The 19,263-nt window shown below is 46.4% G+C and overlaps 1 protein-coding gene across 1 annotated transcript in view; it reads left to right on the forward strand.

Annotated features, from left to right (window-relative positions):
* Ppp1r7 (protein phosphatase 1 regulatory subunit 7) overlaps nt 1-17,821 on the forward strand; it is a 24,531-nt gene extending 6,710 nt beyond the window's left edge. Inside the window, exons 4-10 of the mRNA XM_008829147.3 lie at nt 690-755; nt 1,245-1,375; nt 2,311-2,473; nt 4,127-4,243; nt 6,571-6,675; nt 11,389-11,475; nt 17,439-17,821. Of these exons, the coding sequence (XP_008827369.1) occupies nt 690-755; nt 1,245-1,375; nt 2,311-2,473; nt 4,127-4,243; nt 6,571-6,675; nt 11,389-11,475; nt 17,439-17,615 (846 nt within the window). The 3' untranslated portion in view covers nt 17,616-17,821. The remainder of the gene's footprint in view (nt 1-689; nt 756-1,244; nt 1,376-2,310; nt 2,474-4,126; nt 4,244-6,570; nt 6,676-11,388; nt 11,476-17,438) is intronic.
* Nucleotides 17,822-19,263: the final 1,442 nt, after the last annotated feature.

Consider the following 19,263-nt stretch of genomic DNA (forward strand, 5'->3'; position numbering starts at 1 on the left):
TTTTTGGTCTTTTTGAGACAGGGTCTCCCTGTAGCCCCAGCTGTCCTGGAACTTCCTATGTAGACCAGGCTGGCCTCAAACTCACAAAGATCCATCTGCCTCTGCCTCCCAAGTGCTGGGATTAAAGGCATGTGCCACCATGCCCAGCAATTTCCTATATTTTTACAGTTAATACCAACAGTTGAAATTCCATTTCTGTTTAATCAGTAAGGATTGTGTGGCAAATGAGATCCTTTTGACTCATAAATTAAATGGGTCCAGTGATAGGACCCTCACATCCCCAGTTTTAGAAAAATAGCTTGGTTTGGCCAACTGCCAGGGGATTGATTACAGACTAACTGCTGGCTACAGTCCTCTCCTGAGCCCACAGCTGGTTACTGGTGGAGATGAGTATATCACCTTGGAGCCTGGGCTTGTGGTCTATGCTCAGGGGCCTGGGAAGCCAGGGAAAGCTGTCAAAATGCAATCATTTTGAGTCAGTTTTACATAAAACTAACATAAATCACAGCTAAACCAAAGAGCACCTGGCGGCTTACCCTATGTCACTGTCATCTGCCAGTCACACATGGATCTGGCTCAGCCTCACATCCTCTCCTCCTTGCCACCTGACAGCCTCCTCAGCAACTCCTGAGTAGGAACTAGGTCTCCAGGGACTCTGATATAGCTAAGTAAGATTTTCTCTGTTTCAGGATGTTGATCTGAACCACTATCGTATTGGAAAGATTGAAGGCTTTGAAGTACTAAAGAAAGTGAAGGTGAGAAGGGTCTGTCCTCGCATACAAGGTGACTCTGTGACACTTACTTGGAGGACATGCACAGTCGTTTCCATCCTGTGGATAGTGCTGGCCATGTTCTCACATCTCCGTTCTGAATGGGTTAAGGAACTTGGGCCTGCCTCGCCTCTGAGCCTGCCTCAGTGAGCTTGTAGTCTCCTGTCCTTAGCTCACTGCAATTACATTTGCTTCTCAAAATAGAGCCTAATAAAGCTTCCTCCATCTGCCAGGACTTGGCCTATACTTCAACCCCATTTGAGGACTCCCTCCCCAAGCAGGCGTGTTCAGTGTGGAGTCTGTTTGGGTCTCCACGTGTCCTCAAGTTGTGTTAGGGTGATTCCAGCTTTGTACTCTCACTCACTTACCCCTTGAAGGTCAGCATCCTTCTCAGAAACAAAATATACCTTCCCTGTGGAGTGCTGGTCCCATGTTCTCCTTTGCTGATGCCACTCCACTCTTCCCATCCTCTAGTCCCTCTGCCTGCGTCAAAACTTAATTAAGTGCATTGAGAACCTGGAAGAACTACAGAGTCTACGAGAACTGGATCTCTATGATAATCAGATCAAGAAGATTGAGAATCTGGAGGCGCTGACAGAATTGGAGTGAGTTGGAGACCCAGAGGAGATGGTTGGGTGGGGGTCACCAGACTCCCCAGAACCAACTCCTTGCATCACCCTGGCCCTTAAGAGCTGCTTCTGATCAGGGTCCTGCCCCACACTGGGACTTAAGAAGGACAGCTTCATACATGGTATTGGCTTGCTGGGCAATCTTAACTGGAACTAGGCTTCTTACTGGATTCTATTCCAGGATGGTGTCAAAATCAGGAAGAAAGGATCCTTAATCCAGAATTTGCTTTTTTGTTTTTGTTTTTTGAGACAGGGTTCCACTGTAGCCCCAGCTGACCTTGAACTCACTGTGTAGACCAGGCTGCCTGGATCTCACAGAGGTCTCCCTGCCTCTGTCTCCTGAGGGCTGAGATTAAAGGCATGTACCATGCCCAATCAAGAATTCTCTTTTTAAAACAAATATAACAGCAACATTTCTGTTTGAAGGAGTTAGCTTTACGTGGTTCTCTATCCCTTTGTTGCTTGCTGAATTTTCATTGTTTTTGTTTAAGACAGTAGCCTAGGCTGAGCTTAAACAACTATGTAGCTGAAGATAATCTTGAAATTCTGATCTTCATACATCCCCTTCTCCAGTACTGGCATTATAGACTTGTGCCACTACCCCTAGCTGATTTTTTCAGTTCAACATTGTTCAGACCCTTTCTGGGTGTAGTATCTGCTCTAGGTCCTGCCATGGACACAGGCAAGAATGAAACCTTGTTTCTGCTCTTTAGTAGAGCCCTACGAGACAATGTCTAGTGCCCGCAGGCTGCCTCTGCTGCCCTGCAGGCAGCCTCACTCCTAGGACAGCTTCAGTGTGAGCCAGTCAGATCCCACCTCCTAGGGACTGCAGACCCTGGGGCAGCTATTCCCTGGAAGTGGAATTCTGAGTATTTGAAAATATTCAAAAAAAATATTTTGTTTATTCCCAGGATTCTAGATATTTCTTTTAATCTGCTGAGGAACATTGAAGGGATTGACAAATTAACCCAACTGAAAAAACTCTTCTTGGTCAACAACAAAATCAATAAAATTGAGAACATAAGCAACTTACATCAACTACAGATGCTGGAGCTAGGATCTAACCGGATCCGGGTAGGTACAGGTGGCAGTTTGCGTGTCCTTGGAACACACTGGGCTGTGTGAACCTGCGGCGGTACACATAGGGTGTGTGCTCGACTGGGTTTTTCTTATACTGGTATGATTTGGGGGAAACGGAAAAACACTAGCTGGAAGGCAGTGTTAACAAGCACTGTACCCACACGAGTGCTCTCTAACTCTGCACTTCCCTGTCATTTGCTCTTGATCGTGGTCCTGGACCAAGCCAGTCCCAGCTGTGCTCTACAAGGTGACCCAGCCAAGCTTTCCCTTTTCTTTTTTTTTTTTTTTTTGGTCTTTTTTGAAATAGGGTCTCCCTGTGGCCTCAACTGTCCTGGAACTCACTATGTAGACCAGGCTGGCCTTGAACTCACAGAGATCCACCTACGTCTGCCTCCCGACTGCTGGTTAAAGGCGTGCGCCACCACGCCCAGCTGAATGAGAGACTTAAAAAGCAATATGGTGTTCCATAAAAACAAAACCAAGGGGCTGGAGAGATGGCTCAGTGGTTAGGAGCACTGACTACTCTTGCAGAGGACCTGGGTTCAATTTCCAGCACCCACATGGCAGCTAACAACTGTCCTTAACTCCAGTTCCAGGGGAATCTGAAACCCTCTTCTGACCTCCGAGGCATTGCATGACACAGGTGCACTCACATACATGCAGGCAATACACTCATACACATAAAAATAAAAAGAAAATATTTTTTAAAAACTGTCTTTTATCAGCTGACTCATAACTACTGGGAAAAGTGCCTTGTATCCGAAAAAGAGGAACCTCCGAGGGTCATATAGGTGCTGGTATTAGAAGATGATCTGACAAGCTAAGGAGGGAGGCTCCCCAAATGTACAAATAATGAGGTTTCTGTAAACTGGAAGACTGTACGGATCCAAATCTGACATCCTTATTGTGTCATGGTGTTGAACCTGTCTTTTCCCACCTTGGTTCCTGGCTGAATCAGGAACCCCATGTTTGAAGCACCCTCCGTTTGGGGTTTGGAAGTTACTGTAGCATCCTGGCCTGCTCTGCTGGTTCACTGAGAGCTAGGTAGGATGCAAAGCCAGGGGTGACTAGAGGAGCAGATAGCAACAAAGAGAAGCAAAGGAAGAGGAATGGAGCTGGCCAGGGGCATCCCTCATGGGCATCCGAGGTCTCCCTGGTGGGCAGCCTGGAGTCTGGAGAAGGAATGGGGCTGGCCAGGGGCATCCCTTGTGGGCATCCGAGGCCTCCCTGGTGGGCAGCCTGGAGTCTGGAGGATGAATGGAGCTGGCCAGGGGCATCCCTTGTGGGCATCCCAGGGTCTGAAAGACTGGGTCACAGATTCCAGTAAGTATCTCACTTCTGTAAAGGCCTGGGTTCATAGAAATGCGTATTATCAAAGACTAGGACAAGGTGCTACCTCAGGCTAGAGAACTTGGGTAGTTCTATGGGTTTTCAAACAACTCTAGAGCTCTGATATTGTGACAGTTGGGAATGAGCCCAGGATGACAAGGTTGTGGACCCTCTTCATTTTCCTGCTTTTTTATACTTTATATTCCAGGGAAATTTCATTGGAAAACTCTCAGTGCCCAGGACCTCAGAGCTGAAGTCCAGGCACCTTGGTACAGGTTGCTGGCCACAGACCTAACTATTGCTCCATCTGTTTCACAGGCAATTGAAAATATTGACACATTAACCAACCTGGAGAGTTTGTTTCTGGGGAAAAACAAAATTACAAAACTTCAGAACCTGGATGCACTTACCAATCTGACAGTCCTCAGTATGCAGGTACCACACATCCCCAGCGCCCGTCTTTTCCTTCCCACAGGACTGGACCCACCACACCCAGCCTGCTATTATCCCTTACTATGTCTAGGATCAGCAGTGTTTTACCATTAGTAGATGACCAAAAATTAGAGTCCACAGACTTTATACATACACATACATGCTAAACAAAAATTCCATTCTTTCTGTATAATTTATTTTTACTTTTAAGAATGTCATTCCTGGCCAGGCATGGTGGTGCATGCCTTTAATCCCAGCACTCAGGAGGTAGAGCTAGGGCTACAGGGAGACCCTATCTCAAAAAGACCAAAAAAAAATGTCATTCCTGCCAGGCGTGGTGACGCACCCCTGTAATCTCAGGAGATTAAAGGCAGAGGTGGGCGGATCTCTGTGAGTTAAGGCCAGCCTGGTCTACATAGTGAGTTCCAGGCCAGCTGGGACTACAGGGAGACCCTATCTCAAAAAGCATGCAAAAAAAAAAGAAAGAAATGTCATTCCTGGGGGTGGAGAGGTGGCTCAGTGGTTAAGAGCACTGGCTGCTCTTGCAGAGGACTGGGATTTGGTTCCCAGCACCCACATGGTGGCAAACACCCATCCTTAACTCCAGTTCCAGGGGATCTGACACCTTCTTATGGCCTCCTAGGGCATTACACACACATGATGCACTTATATACACATAGGCAAAACACATACTAATAAAATGAAAGTTAATTTTAAAAACTAAAACTTCCTAAAATGTCATTCCTTTACCTTTTGGCAATTGAGTAATGAGGTGGATTTCACAGCCATCTTCAGAAGGGTGAGCTCACCCTCAGACCTCTCAAGTGTCTACTCAGTGCTGGAAGCTCTCCCTCGACATTACACAGTGTGCAGCACTAGAGTGTGCATAGGTGTGTGTTGACCTTTTTTGCTGGCAGCAAATTATGGAATAAGACCTTGAGAGGAGACGGGACTGGGTACACCTGGGATACCTGGTTTAGCAGGTCCCATCAACGGCCAGTTATGACTTAGAAAACTGCTCAGGCCCTGTATAAAATAGATGCCATGTAGACTGCTTTGGAAGAGAGTTCTTAAAGTTTAATTGATTTGTAAGATACTCTCAAGGAAAGGAAAATTGATTTTCAAAAGTTTGAGGATAGAGATATGGCTCAGTGGGTAAAGGTGCTTGCCTGATAACCTGATTTGACCCCAGTTCCCACATAGTGGAAGGAGAGAACCAGCTCCTGAAAGTTGTCCTCAGTGTGTGTGCCTCCATATGCGCGCACACACACTGAGTGAAATTTTTTTTTAATTTTTAAAATATTTGACAGTAGCTGGGCATGGTGTCACGTGCCTTTAATCCCAGCACTTGGGAGGCAGAGGCAGGCGGATCTCTCTGAGTTCGAGGCCAGCCTGGTCCACATAGTGAGTTTAATCTTTCTTTTGAGACAGGGTCTCCATGTCGTCCCAGCTGGCTAGAATTCGCCATGTAGACCAAAACTGGCCTCGATCTCACAGAGATCCACCAGTGTCCAAGAATGCTAGGATTAAAGGCATGCACCACCATGTCCAGTAAGTTAGTAAACCTTCCAGTATGTCTAAAAAGATATTTCCTTATAAAACCATGAAATTCCATGTATGCATAAGCCCATTACAACAGAGTCAAATTTTGGATTTTCTTCTCAATTCCCATTCAAACACATTTTACATGAAATATCTGTTCTTAGGGTTCTTTAATGGGAACCTCATTTCTAATCTAACCCTTTGTGTGCCTGACAGCTCTTCTTTCTCTTTTTTCTTTTTGTGTGGCATGCATATGTGTATGTGCATGTTTGTGTGTCTGTGTGTGCCTGCCTCTATACATGTGTGAACATGCTTGTGGAGGCCCAAGGTGTGTGTGTGTATGTGTATGAATATGTTTGTGGAGACCCAGGGTGTGTCTATTTCTGTGTGTGTCTGTGTAAGCATGCTGTGGAGGTCCAGGGTGTGTGCGTTTCTGTGTATGTGTGTGGGTGTGCTTGTGGCGACCCAAGGTGTGTGTGTGTCTGTGTACATGTGTAGGGTTGATGTCAGGAATCGTACTTGATCACTCTTCCACCTTATTCCGTGAGGCAGGATCTCTTGGTCAAACCCAGAGCTCATCAGTGGTCTAATCTTACTAGCCAGCTTGCTCTGGGGATCCCCTGTCTCTGCCTTCTGCAGCTGGAATTACAGGAGGGATATACATCCACCTGGCATTTATGGGGGTTCTGGGCTTCTAAACTCAAGTTGTCAAGCTTGAGTGCAAGTGCTTTAACCACTGAGCACTCTCCTCAACCCCAAGGCTGATACCTCTTCACTCCCTTCTGCAGAGCAACCGGCTAACGAAGATTGAGGGTCTGCAGAGCCTGGTGAACCTTCGAGAGCTATACCTCAGCCACAATGGCATTGAGGTCATCGAGGGCCTGGAGAACAACGTAAGAGCCTGTTGGTCTATCTTCTAAGGGGGGCCTGGGGGTGGGGCTGGAAGCGAGCATCCACTGCCCACCAGGCCTGGCCTCGGGTGAACACACTGTCTCCAGGGCTTTATCATAGAAGATTTGCCATCCTGAAAACAAAGGGAAGTGCACAAGATATGAACCAAGGACCCTCTGCCTAGTGTGTCCAGATGCCAGCACACCCTTTCTGCCTGTGGGTTTTCAACACAAATATCAGAGATACTCTCCTACAGCAGCTCACTGCACATCTTCCATGCACACTAGGCCTTCTGGGAAGTTTGAAAAATCTGTACCTACTCTACCCTTATACCACACAGGGAGCTAGCATCAGCACTGCTCCCCCCCCACCCCCAGACACTGAACTTCCTGCCCTGCTTCAGCCCCCACTCCCAGCCTGCAAGGGCTGCAGGATAAGCTCAGCTCCTTAGAACGAAGCAGCATGGTTCTGCTCTCCTTGCACTCTCCTAGAGACTGGAGTACTGAAGTTTTCCTCCTCTTCCCTCCTCCTCCCCGCTGCTGTTCACCCTCCTGTCCTATCGCTCCCAGCCTTCCCACTCAAGAATAACATGCTAACAGTTGCCTCCAGCCCCACCTGATTTTCCTCCAAACACAATTCAAGACAAAAATAAAATACTTTCTCTTGTTTAATTTTACTGGGGTGTTATTTGGTTTGGTTTGGGGAGATTGGTTTTATGGATTTTGGCTTGGGTTTTTTTGGTTGCTGTTTTTGTTTAGTTAATTTACCAACAAATATGGCAGATGGGTCAGTTCTTTGTTCCTGGGAACATCAAGCTTCAATCTCATCATAGGTTCCTTTGCCTTTTCTGCCTCAGCCTAGGACCTGATCACCATCTGTGATGCCATTCTAGAAGAAAACCAGTGTTCTGAGTTTCAGTTCATCAACATGTATAGGAAATTTTGAAAAAGCTAGAATTCACCTGTTTGAAGTTTGGTCACCTTTCTCCAACTTTGCAGTCAAATTAAGAATTTAAATCCAGGGGCTGGAGAGAGGTGGCTCAGCAGTTAAGAGCACTGGCTACTCTTGTAGAGAACCCAGGTTCAGTTTCCACCCACATCGCAGCTCCATCCGTAACTCCAGTTACATGGGATCCAACACCCTCTTTCTGACCTCCAAGGATATTGCACTACTTGGTACGCTTACATGCATGGAGGCAAAACACATAAATTCAAAATTTTCTTTAAAAATTTAGTCCAGCATGTAAAGTCAAGCACGACAGCACATACCTGTAATCTCAGCACTTGGAGGTGGAAGCAGGAGGATCAGGAGTTCAAGTCCAACCTTGACAGTGAGTTTGAGGTCAGCTTAGGCAACATATGACTCTGACTCTCTCTCGAGCACCTTAGGCTCTCTCTCTCTCTCTCCCTCTCTCTCGCACACACACACACAGACAACCAGCGTGTGAACTTCGATAGTACATAATGAGTTGAGGGAGAAGGTGGAGGCTGTGATAGGAGCCAGGGGACTGTAGGTGGCCTTGAGGCTGGGCAGGGTGACATACTGGCAGGGAGCACCAGTCAGCCCCTGTTCTCCACAGGCAACAGCCCCCACATGTAGCAGTCTGTCTTCAAACAGGAAAGAAGCAAGAGTGCAGAAGCCTACCTGGGCCTGTTGCACCTCATCTTGGTTAAACTTGTGTCATTCCTGGGCCTCTGAAACAAAACCAAACAAAAATTACTGGGGCAAAGATAACTTATTTTTAATGTTCATCATGATCAAATGTAACAATTTTTTCAGATTTTTTTCATCAGCTGTTAACACTTAATTTTCTCCCAAGTTTTACCAGACAATCAGGAATTTTTGTGTGAGAGAAAAAGGAGCACACTTTCCCAAGTAGCAAATGCACTGTCACTGTTCCACTGGTTTGGTTGCTCCTCAGTGTCCTGTGGTGTCTGTCTAACACATGTGGCTCTTTTATAACCTGGCTTTTCCTTTCATTGACCTAAAATAAGTTTGTGCCAACACTTCAGCTAGGTTTCTTAAAAAGCCATGACCTGTGATGCATACGCACTGCCCGTTCTACCCACTGTTTGTTCGAAGCAATTCTTGCTTCCTTATTTTGGTTTGGGTTTTCTGGGGGTTTTGTTGTTGCTGTTGTTGTTTGAGACAGGGTCTCCCTATAGCCCAGCTTGCCTGGAACTCAGTATGTAGACCAGACAGGCTTCAAACTCACAGAGATCCACCTGTCTCTGCCTCCCCAATGTTGGGATTAAAGGTGTGCACCACCACTTTTGCTTGCTTTTGAATGAGCATTCAAATCCTCATCACACTCAAGAGGGGCTTGAGTATATAACTAGATCTCAGGTCAGAAAGGTTAGAGACCAGTCCTGACAGCTGATGTCCATCACCAGCATCAGGTGCTGCCCTGGTGCTGAGCCTTTGTGCTTAGACTTCACTAGAATCAAATCTATGTCTTTCAGGCTACTTCTGTTTTACCAGTTTGAAGGCTTACACACAGTTTGACCACCACAGGACAATCACAGAGTGGGCCTGGTCTGTCCCAGCTCTGCCACTGTATCCTCAGGCTGCTCACAGTCCCTTTATCTGTACATTTCTCCTAAAGCCATTTTTGGCTCTGACGCCTTCTGAACTGCTGAGTGGGCACACTAACACTCCGTGCGCTAGGATCAGAAGTGACTGAATAAGATGGTCAGAAGGAGCTTCCTCTTCCATTAGATACAGCACAGGGACTGAGTACCTTGCTGAAGATAGCACTCTTACCTGTGCACATCTGTGGCTCAGTCAGTGCTCATGGCATGTGTGTCTCTGTGTACCGCAGTGATGCTTGTATGGGACCGGGAGGCAGGTGGAATGGTGCTGGGGACCCTCAAGGGACTTGGAGGCCGCAGCCATGACAGTTCTTATTTTCTTTTTTTTTTTTTCTTTTGTCTTTTTTGAGACAGGGTCTCCCTGTAGCCCTAGTTGTCCTGGAACTCACTATGTAGACCAGGCTGGCCTTGTGCTCACAGAAATCCCCCTGCCTCTGCCTCCCGAGTGCTGGGATTAAAGGGGTGTGCCACCACGCCCGGAGGCTAGGTGGCTTTTAAACAACAGGAATTCATGTCTCCTCACAGAAATCCCCCTGCCTCTGCCTCCCGAGTGCTGGGATTAAAGGGGTGTGCCACCACGCCCAGCGACATTTTTAAGTTTTACTTTATGAGTTTTGCCTGCATGTAAGTAAGTGCACCACTGGAGTTACAAATAATGGTTGCTAGTCAACATGTGAGCTCTGGGAACCAAACCCGAGTCCTCTGCAAGAGCAACCAATGCTCTTAAGCACTAAGCCATCCCTCCACACCTGCCATGCATTTTCTTAATCAATAGAGCCACTGACTGTGTGTTTGATTTTTTTTTTTTTTTAACCATTAAAACTTGAGGGGAAAAAAAAACTTGGAATCAGGATACCAGAAATGCAATAGAAAGCAAACAGAAGTGCTAGGAGGCCCCAGGGCAAAAGAGGGAAGAAACTTGTCTAGCGCCCAGCTAGCTCTGAGGGATTCCTAGGGAGCCTAGGAAAATGTGCCAGAGTTTGTTAAACACTGGCAAGCAGTGTAAGCTCCAGTAGACTTAATTTTCACTATGAAATTTTTCTGTTGAATCTTGAAACTATATACTTTAAAACCATTACCCAATCTGAGCCAGATGTGTTTCAGGAAGCATCTGGCAGGCACCTTTAGAGAAGATCATAGGTCACAATGCTGTGTCCTGCTGAATATTCAATGTACTCTGGACTTCATCTTCAGTGGCTGAGATTCCACTTGCCCTTGTCATAAATCCCAGAGGCCAGGTGTGGTGGCACACACCTGTAGTCCCAGCACTCGGGAGGCAGAGGCAGGTGGATCTCTGAGTTTGAGGCCGGCCTGGTATACAGTGTGAGTTCCAAGACAGCTGGGGCTACAGGGAGATCCTGTTTCAAAAAGACCAAAAAATAAATAAAAACATCTCTCAAAATCATTGCCGGGTGTGGTGGCACATGCCTTTAAATCCCAGCACTTGGGAGGCAGAGGCAGGTGGATCTCTGAGTTTGAGGCCAGCCTGGTTTACATAGCGAGTTCCAGGCCAGCTAGGGCTATAGGGAGACCCTGTCTCAAAGAGACAAGGAAAAAAAAATCCCAGAGGCCACAACACTGGCTCTTCCCTAGGCCTTCCTGATATTACCTCAGGTAGCTTTACCCCAGACAGAAGGGCCTCTGGTTGAACAATGGACTTAAGGCCTACAGTACCTCTTCCCACCTCTACCGGGCAGTGTATTACCCTCACTGAACCCCGAGTTCTCTGTTCCCCCGAAGACAGGACTTCCATTGGAATTTGGCAATATGAAAGACATGCTACTACTATTGTATTGCTACCAACTTCAAAACAGGTTTGCTGTTCTTCCCAGGGCTGTGGGGAAAGGACCATGGGTCTTACTGGGGTCCTCAGTGGATCTGAGGCCTGACCAAATTCCAGTGAGAGCTCAGTGAGGTCATAAGCAGAAACACTGAAACATGTTCAGCCGGGAGGCTACAAGAAGGGGGTTAGGTAGTATTAGACTGCGCTGCATCAAAGCTGATCCAAGGCAGAGAGGGTGGCTGGCCTGTAGCCTTCAGCTCAAGCTAAACTTCACATTGTGCATCTGGTCACATGCCACCTTTGAAGTTTAATGCAGCAGAATTTTTATTTCTTTATTTTAGAACAAACTCACGATGTTGGACATTGCATCAAACAGAATAAAAAAGATTGAAAATATCAGCCATCTAACAGAACTGCAAGAGTTTTGGGTAAGTTTTATGTTCACTGGGATTGGTAGCTCTAGCTAAATGCATCCCATTAAGCAAAACGGGTGAATAAATGCAGGTCTTCTGATCCTAGAAGTCTTGGTACTGAGTGAACCTGGCACATGGTAACTGTGAGTTTGCATTGGACTTGTCTATGGCCGTACTTCTCAGAGTGGGAGCCTCACATCTACAGCATCTGCAGACCTGGTAGGCTTGTCAAAAGTGCAGTCTCCCTCCATCTCCCAGGCATTCTCTTCACTTTGCCTCAATTCTGGATGATCATAATGTATGTGAACAGTTTAGAAGTCCTGATTTTCTGTGGTTCAGCCCTAAAGCTGTCCCAGGACTAAAGATTTTCAAACCCCGGTAGAGGGGCAACTACATTCTGAGCAGATACCTCCAGCACAACAGAAGGGATGTTAAGGTTGAAGCTCAGTTGACAGTGTGCTTGCCTAGCTTGTATGAAGCCCTTGGTTCGATCCCCAGCACTGCATAAACTGGGCATAGTGGTACACACCTAGAAGCCTAGCAGCACTCGGGAGGTAAGAGGCAGGAGGATCAGGAAGTCAAAGTCATCCTCAGCTATATAGCAAGTTCAAGGCCAGTCTGGGCTATGTGAGATCCTGTATCAAAAAAAAAAAAAAAAAAAAATGGACTATTGAGTGGGTTTCTACAGTAAGCCACCTTGGAATTCTCCTTGGATTGTTGTCATGGCTCTGCTGAGGCTTTGCTAGAGGTGCTATGGGGAAAGTAGGGAGAGAACTGAATGGGGAAAGAAGTCTTTGCAACTTAAAGGGTTGTGAAATAATCACCAAGTTGAAGTCTCCAGCATTAAGGCTTTACATCAAGAAGTTCTTAGGCACATGGTCCCTGCAGGGATTGTGGCACTTGACACCCTGGGCTGCTACAGATTGAAATGCTGTCCTCAAGATGCAGTCATCCTGATTCAAGATTTGTGCCAAGTCCAAGGCATGAGTCCTCCTTACCACTGGCCCTGTTATCCTGTGTTTTCCTATCTTAAAAGCTCACTCAAGTTCTCTAGACTACAAATGGCCTGCAGTGAAAATTTCTCTCCCCACTCATTAAGAGCAGTGGATCTTGGATGGTATCAGGATGCAGCACAGAGCATGTCTGGGAAGACTAGGAACAGTGGTGGGTGGTAAAGGTGACTCAGGGAAGACAAGGTAAGCCTCCCTGAGCTCAGATGGTTCTGCATGCAGCCCACTCCTGAAGGAAGGTGTGGCTGCCAGCAAGCTAGTTAGATCAGAGCTTAGAGCGTTGACTCAGAAGAAATCAGAACCTACACAGAGGAGCTGAGGAGGCCAGAGAGAAACCTGGGTGGCAGGGATGGTACACCTGGCAGTGCGGGGGTCTCTCCCTCTCTTCACGAGTCGTTGGCCACCTGCCCACGAGGGCAGGGAGAGCAGAAGCAGCGAACGGGGTCAGGACGGCCAGTGAGCACTGACGGAAGACAGCCCTTCCGGGGAGACTGATCCCAGGCGCAGTGAAACAGCAGTGATACAACTCCAGACACAGTGAAACAGCTCCGTTTATTCAGTGGGAGAACTAGAGAATTTATAGTGTGGAGGCAGTAGCAAAAGCCTCAGCTGATAGGTGCTCATAGTATGCTTTATTTACATGTGGCAGTGGGCTCCTATCTTCCAGACTATCAGGCAATGCCTGATTATCATATAGAAAAAACCTGGGGGTAGTTTTTACTCCAGGTAACTATGCCAAAGGTCATGTTTCAGATAAGGTCAGGCATCCGTGCTTGGTAGCACTTTCCAGGTGAGCCAGGAAGAGAGCAGGAGGCCCCCTGCTGAAAAGGGGAGTCCTTCCATTTGGCGCCGAGCCCCTTAGGGCTATCCGGACATGGAGAACTACAACCCTAACAGCAGGGTTTCCCAACATAGCAGGAAGTTTAGGGATTAGGTTTGAGAAACCAGCTGATACTGATTTTTAATTTTTAACTTTTTGTTAATGTAGTCTATTGTAAAGCAGTTCCTCATCGTTGGTTTATTTGAAAATATTCTACCTGTTTCTTGTAAAATTTTTTATTGAGAGAGCAAGCGAATGAGTGTGTGTGTGTGTGTGTGTGTGTGTGAGAGAGAGAGAGAGAGAGAGGTGTAGTTACCTGTGCCATGGCATACATGTTGAGGAAGGAGGACAACTTTGTGGTGTGTCAGTTCTCTCCTTCCAACTTAACATGTATTCTGGGGGTCAAACTCAGTTCATCAGGTTTGTGGAGCCCCTGAGCCATCTCACTGGCCCTACATTCATTTTTTAATTACAGTATTATAGTTACACAATTCTATTAAAGATTTATTTTTAATTATGTATGTGTGTCTCTGTTGGTATGCGTGTACACGTGTATACATAGTGCCTGAGGGAGCCAGAAGAAAATGTCAGATTCCCTGGAACTGGAGTTACAGTTAGTTGTGAGCCACCCAGTGTGGGTTCTGGGAACTGAACCCAGGTCCTCTGCAAGAGCAGCCAGTGCTCCTAACTGCTGAGCCCTCTCTCTAGCCTGAATCTTTTTGTGTTTTATGGCTTCAATTTCTCTTCTCATCAGATCCTTATATTCCTTGAAATCATCCCTCTTTACATGGCTAGTAACCTTTTATTGTTTGTTGGGTGTTAGGAGCCTATATACTGTTAGATGCCTAGATTTACATTGTTTTCCTTTAAAATATATTGGACTTTATATCTGCCAGGAAGTGAAGTTACTGCTTGACCTTCGAGGCTTGTTTGTAGGGTGAACCTGCATGTTCTCTCCTCTCAGGTTGACTCAGCTCTGTTCCTATACATGGCCCCTCTGTGGCCTATAGTGAATGTGATGGAGGATGTAAACGTGTCCCTGCCCTGTGTGGGCTTTGGTAGGTTTTCAGCCTATATTTCAATCTCTACCTATGTGTGTCTTAGTCTTTAAGAGCCTAGGAGAAAGATACTCTGAGATTTCTGGACATTTTTTTCCCTAAAAGGCTCACTTCTATGTAGAAATTCTAACTGACACTGTCACCCATGTACAATCCCCTCCTCACTCAAGTGTAGCTGCCAGGGCCTGTTTGGTCCCCTTTTACCATCCAGAAAGTTCCTCCATCCTGATGGAGGCCAGCCAGGGTGACCACAGCATTTGATCCATTTGCTTCCCCTTGAGGCGTCATTCTCAACTGGTTCTTCTCTAACGAGATCAGCTCTTTCCGGTGCTATGTCCTGCTTTCTGCTAATTTATGATAAAAGGCAAATCTAGCTCCAGTTGTCCATCCTGGCTTGAAGCTGCAGCCATACTTGCTTAATTTTATATTTTATATTTGTCTCCCCCCGCTGTAAAAATGTAAGCCTAATGAAGAGTTTCATTTGTTCATTTTTTTAATTCCTTTCTTTTATTTATTTATTATTTTATGTGTATGAGTGTATTGCCTGCGTGTAGGTAAGTGCACCTGTGTTGTGCAATGCCTGCAGAGGTCAGAAGAGAAGAGGCTGTTGGATCCCCTGGAACTGGAGTTACAGACAGTTGTTAGCTGCCATGTGGGTGCTGGGATTCGAGCCTTGGTCCTCTGCAAGAACAACCAGTGTTCTTAACCACTGAGCCATCTCGCCAGCCCCTTAATTTTTTAAAAAATTGCATGGGACTGGAGAAATTACTTAGTGGTTAAGAGCACTGGCTGCTCTTGCAGGAGACCTGGGTTCAAATCCCAGCACCCATTTGGGCGCTAACAACTGTCTGTAGTTCCAGTTCCAGGGGATCTGACACCCTCTTCTGTCCTCTGTGGGCACTGCATGACACTAGTGCACTTACATGCAGACATAACACTCATACACATAAAATAAAAATAAGTAAATAACAAAAAAACACAAAGCCAAGTATAGTGTCACACACCTTTAATCCCAGCGCTTGGGAGACAGGCAGATCTCTGTAGGTTCAAGGCCAGCCTGGTCTACATAGTGAGTTCCAGGACAACTGGGGCCATAGGGAGACCCTGTTTAAAAATAAAAATAAAGCATACCATGAGATTTATCATCTGAATTTTTCAGTTGTAGCTCAGTGTTAAATCCATTCACAGTTGTCTAGCTACCCCCACTATTCTTGCCTTACAAAGCTGAGACTGTCCTTTCTAGGCACTAAGACCCATTCTCCTCCTAACCCTGGCACCCACACTCTCCCTGTCCCTGAATTTGGCTCCTCTAGGATCTCTCTAGTCAGCTCATGCAGTTTTGGCCCTTTTTTCATCAGCATGATGTCCTCCGGGTTTCCTCCAGTTGTAGTGCAGGTGGGAATTTTCTCCTTTTAGAGTCTGAGTACTGTTCTGTTGTATTTCATTTCCTCCCCTCACATCACCAACACCTAAAATAGTGCCTGATACATATTTGGTTGAATCAGAGGAATAACTTAGGAAAGGACAAAAGGAAGGTTTTGCCGGGCGTGGTGGCGCATGCCTTTAATCCCAGCGCTTGGGAGGCAGAGGCAGGTGGATCTCTTGTGAGTTCAAGGCCAGCCTGGTCTACATAGTGAGTTCCAGGACAGCTGGGGCTACAGGGAGATCCTGTCTCAAAAAGACCAAAAGAAAGGAAAGTTGATCCATTGGGTGAACGTTAATGTGATGACATTCAAACCATGCATAGATATGTCAGGTGAGGTTCGGCATTCGGCTTCTAGAAACAGTGCATTCCAGGAGCCACATGAAAAGTGGGAATAGATATGAACAGGAAGTCAGAGGAGAGTAACAGTTGCTGGGAAATGCACCAAACACTTCCTGTTTTACTTATCTTTAAAACGACAGACCGTGTTTTCTCTCTGAAATTGGCAGACTTGTGGAATGTGATTGCAACCAGTCTGTAGTAAGTGACCCCTGTGCTTAGCCAAGTGTTCTGTAAACATTCAGAGGCTGCAGCATGGCCACACACAGAAGCATACGGTATCACATCCAGGATCCTAACAAAATGATAGATATGCACATGAAAATTTATGTGTGAAAATAACCATGTGTCACTGGTGACACCTCAGAGAAATGTGTCACTGGGCACTTCGTGTAAGCAGTACAGAGTACATAGACAGCTAGGACATCACTAGATGATACCCTGCAGGTTCGTGACTGGATGGACCTGTGGGGCCAGTGTTGTGTCACATTCTGTTGGCCAAAATGCCATTATGCAGCTCGTGGCTCATTTTTCACAATGGTAATGGCTTTTTTGTAATTTTTATGATAAAAGCCTGCTTATTACAGAATAGGTCAGACTCATAAAGGAAAAGAAAGCCCTTTTGGTATCTGTCCTCTCAGCCTTTCAGATACATTGTGTTAAAAATAGAAATAGATGGAGCTGGAGAGGTGGCTCAGGGGTTAAGAGCACAGGCTACTCTTCCAGAAGACCCAGGTTCAGTTCCCAGTGCTCACGTGGCAGTTCACACTGTCTGTAACTGCAATTCCAGGGGCTCCAACACCCTCTTCTGTTATCCATGGGCATTACACAGCATGCATGCACTTACATAAATGCAAGCAAAACACTCATGTACATAAAGTAAAAATAAGTAAATTTTCTTAATTAAAAAAAATATCAGATCAATAAATTATTTAAAAATAAAAATAAAATGTGGAGAAAAAAACCTATCAGAAAGATAAAGATGGCAGCTCACAGTGCAGTGTGTCCCATCTCTGCCATGTGAAGTGTTCATGTTGACAGTTTGGACCTGGAGGGATGGCATGGAACAGGAATGGACCCTTGGGGATCATCTTGCCCCTTCCCCTTACCAGACTGGCAAAGCAGGCCTCAGAAGCTGAAGCAGGGGAGGAGAAACCTATGACAGAGGCATGTTTCCATCTCTAGTGTCTGGTGTAGCAGTCTGTGGTATGGAAGGACCTGTGAGGGGCTGGGGTGAGGAAGACTGGAGCATTCCCATCTCATTGGGGAACCCAGGCACAACAGCCAAGGCTGGTCTCTAAAGCCTTTTTCCACGTGTGTTCCCTCAGATGAATGACAATCTCCTGGAGAGCTGGAGTGACCTCGATGAACTGAAAGGTGCCAGAAATCTGGAGACAGTGTACCTGGAGCGCAACCCCCTGCAGAAGGACCCCCAATACCGGCGCAAGGTCATGCTGGCCCTTCCCACTGTGCGGCAGATTGATGCCACATTCGTCAGGTTCTGAGTCCTTGCTCCTCACCTGGTCCCTCTTGAAAGAACTTCCCAGCCACGGTTTTTTAATCTACCTACTGATCCTGAAGTCGTCACTCTATCAACAGTCACAGCCCACTGGCAATAATAAGGCACGGTGGTGGCTGGCATGTGATGCCACATACATACCAGTGGAGATGCCAACACTATTAAATCTTGCCACGCGGTCTTCCTGGTGAATTGGTGACGGTTATTGTAGCCTTGGAGAGAATGCAAGACATGTTGCAGTCATTTATTCTTCATGTCTGTCTGTGTCCTCAGCCTGGTGGGCATTCTATGCTGTCTCAGCAGGCCTTCAGTTGGTTTGCAGGGTTCAAGCAGTCATGACCCACAACAGCACACTTTTTAGTCTTTCAGACCAGTGTATGCCAATTTTGAAAAAAAATATTAAAAATTAAAATAGGTAAAAGATGGTCCAGCCTCCGATGCTGTGATCCTAGAGCCCTCCCCTCATGAGCAAAGAGCTTAGCACGCTGAGCTAAGTGTGACCTTGTTTGCACTTGGTGAAAGCCAAGGTGTGGAGAACCATGCTCCACATCCCCAAGCTCTGCTGAACCTAATTGAGTCTCAGAAACATACAGAACTAAGCTCTTGTCTGCTAGTCACATAGCCTCCGATTCTTACCCATGATCCTTTGGCCTTATTTATATAAAATTTATATTAACAGACCACTAGGGCCTGAATTTAATGCCACAAGGGCGTTGTCTTTCCTCAGGGCCTCTAATTTCCTCTTGCTCAGAATGAGGGCTGAACTGTAGTTGCCAAAGGCCCCTCAGTGTCCAGGGTTCTGGAGCTTCACCAAGCAGGTTACCACACGTGGCAACTGCAGTTCAAGTGCGGCCTCCACCAGAGCTGCATGCAGCTTTTCGTTCATGCTCACCCTTCTTCCGCTTAGTGGTCACACCTGATGGGAGGCATCCCATTTCCATCATCACAGAAGGTTCTGGACAGCACTGCTCTAGATTCTTCAGTATCACTGGGACTGCCCTAGGAGCTGAGAAGCATGTGCCCGAGTGTCCAAGCTGATTGATTGATCAACTGCCAGGGAGTTTGTGACATGAGAATGGTCAATGTGGGATTTAACATCCATTTCCTGATTCTTAATTCTCACCAAAATAAATTGTGTGATCTGAATCTGTGCATCTGCCTGTCAAGAAGCTTTTAGCAAGGAAAGGAGGCATAACAGTAAGTGGTCCCAGAGAGCCTTTGCGCTGGAGCCCTGCGATAATGCCAGATGCCTGTCGTGTCTGAGGATATCAGACACATGAAAAATGAGATGTGGGTGTTCTACTCAATCACAGAAGCTCTGCACACAGGCACATGACTCTAGTAGAGAGCAGAGAGGCAATATAGAGGTGGTAGGTACCAAGGCAGCAGAGCCTTCCTAAGGGTGCGTTTGCAGCATTAAATTGTAGGAAAATCTTACCAGTTAAGTGGAAAAGACAGAAAAATGTCTTAAAACAAGTTTAAATTCTAGAATTGGGAAGAAATATCAAAAAGCTATTCGTTAAAACAGCTGTAGGACCCAGAAACAATCCCTAGGCTGGAACAGGCATGGTAACACAGGCCTTTAATCCCAGCAGAGGCAGGAGGATCTCTGTAAAATTGAGGCCAGCCTGGTC

This window comes from Nannospalax galili, unplaced genomic scaffold, assembly GCF_000622305.1.
Source record: "Nannospalax galili isolate Female #2095 unplaced genomic scaffold, S.galili_v1.0 scaffold453, whole genome shotgun sequence".
NCBI lineage: Eukaryota > Metazoa > Chordata > Mammalia > Rodentia > Spalacidae > Nannospalax > Nannospalax galili.